Consider the following 1,298-nt stretch of genomic DNA (forward strand, 5'->3'; position numbering starts at 1 on the left):
CCTCCACGTGTGACCCATTCCGAATCAGCAATCAGCAGCTCTTCAAATGACGACAAAACAAAACTGTATACAACTGTGCTTTCTTAAACGTAACCCACAAAAAATGTTCCAAGATATAATCGCCTTTTAATTACCTGTGCATCGATTTCCAAAAAATGGAAATGCACCGATTTCCAAAAAATGGAAATCGGTGCATTACTCGCGTATATCTCAAGAAAAAGTCTATCCAAGCCGATCAATACCAAGCCTAAGTGTAATTTTTAAATGCACATACAAAGACATTTGCATCCATATTTCCGTCCAACTGATTTTTGCTCATCTGCACGACGATGTGATGCATGGCTCATGCATGTGCCAGGGCGACAATTGTACGAGAGAGCGTTGTTACATTTTGATCTCCGATTAGGTCCATCTGTGAACACGAGGTCCGAGGACAACTGCTGCTCGGTGTCGACCAGTGACAGAAGTTCCCCCGCCGTATCAGAACCGATCACAGACGACAGCTATGAGTCGGACAGGAAATTAAGCGACGGCAACTTGATTGGCGACCACGACGAGGCTCAAAGTGGCTTCGATGCGCCCTCTGACTCGAATCAGACCCGGAAGAAGAAAACCCGTACTGTGTTCAGCCGAAGCCAGGTTTTCCAACTGGAGTCCACCTTCGACGTGAAACGGTACCTGAGCAGTTCGGAGCGGGCCGGCCTGGCCGCGTCACTCCACCTGACAGAGACCCAAGTCAAGATCTGGTTCCAGAACCGCAGGAATAAATGGAAAAGACAACTGGCGGCGGATCTTGAGGTTGTACACATTCCTAACCCGAATCAGAGGGTGGTCAGAGTCCCCATTTTGTATCACAGCGGACCCGGAGCCGGCTCTGCACTGGCTTTTAACTTGAACGGACATCAGGTCTTCTCCAACTCCATCACTTACCCCTTGTCCTCCTTGGCCCACTCCATGAGCATACTGAGGTCGCAGATGAGCGGCTTGGTGTAAAGACATATCAAAGCATATTTTGCCATTACAGTGCAATAACACGCAACGTCGCGGACAATCGCTGATAGCGTCAGAAGGAAACATGTGACACAAAGTGAAGTCATGTTTGTGTATTCAGTGTGCGTTTGTTTGCTACTGTCAGCAAATAATAACTTGTAAACGGAGTGCAATGTACTCTGTTAAGCTTCGAACTATTTTTTGCCAAACTTTTATAAAAGAAAACACACGCGCGAACACTCTCACACACACACACACACACACACACACACACACACACACACACACACACACACACGCACACGCAC

At 47.5% G+C, this 1,298-nt stretch overlaps 1 protein-coding gene across 1 annotated transcript in view; it reads left to right on the top strand.

Moving 5' to 3' along the window:
* The window catches only part of hmx1 (H6 family homeobox 1), a 2,242-nt gene extending 981 nt beyond the window's left edge, over positions 1–1,261 (top strand). The window contains exon 2 of the mRNA XM_019889320.1: positions 407–1,261. Within this exon, the coding sequence (XP_019744879.1) occupies positions 407–993 (587 nt within the window). The 3' untranslated portion in view covers positions 994–1,261. The remainder of the gene's footprint in view (positions 1–406) is intronic.
* The last annotated feature ends 37 nt before the right edge of the window (positions 1,262–1,298 follow it).

This window comes from Hippocampus comes, unplaced genomic scaffold (genome assembly GCF_001891065.2).
Source record: "Hippocampus comes isolate QL1 unplaced genomic scaffold, H_comes_QL1_v1.1 scaffold86, whole genome shotgun sequence".
Classification (NCBI taxonomy): Eukaryota; Metazoa; Chordata; class Actinopteri; order Syngnathiformes; family Syngnathidae; genus Hippocampus; species Hippocampus comes.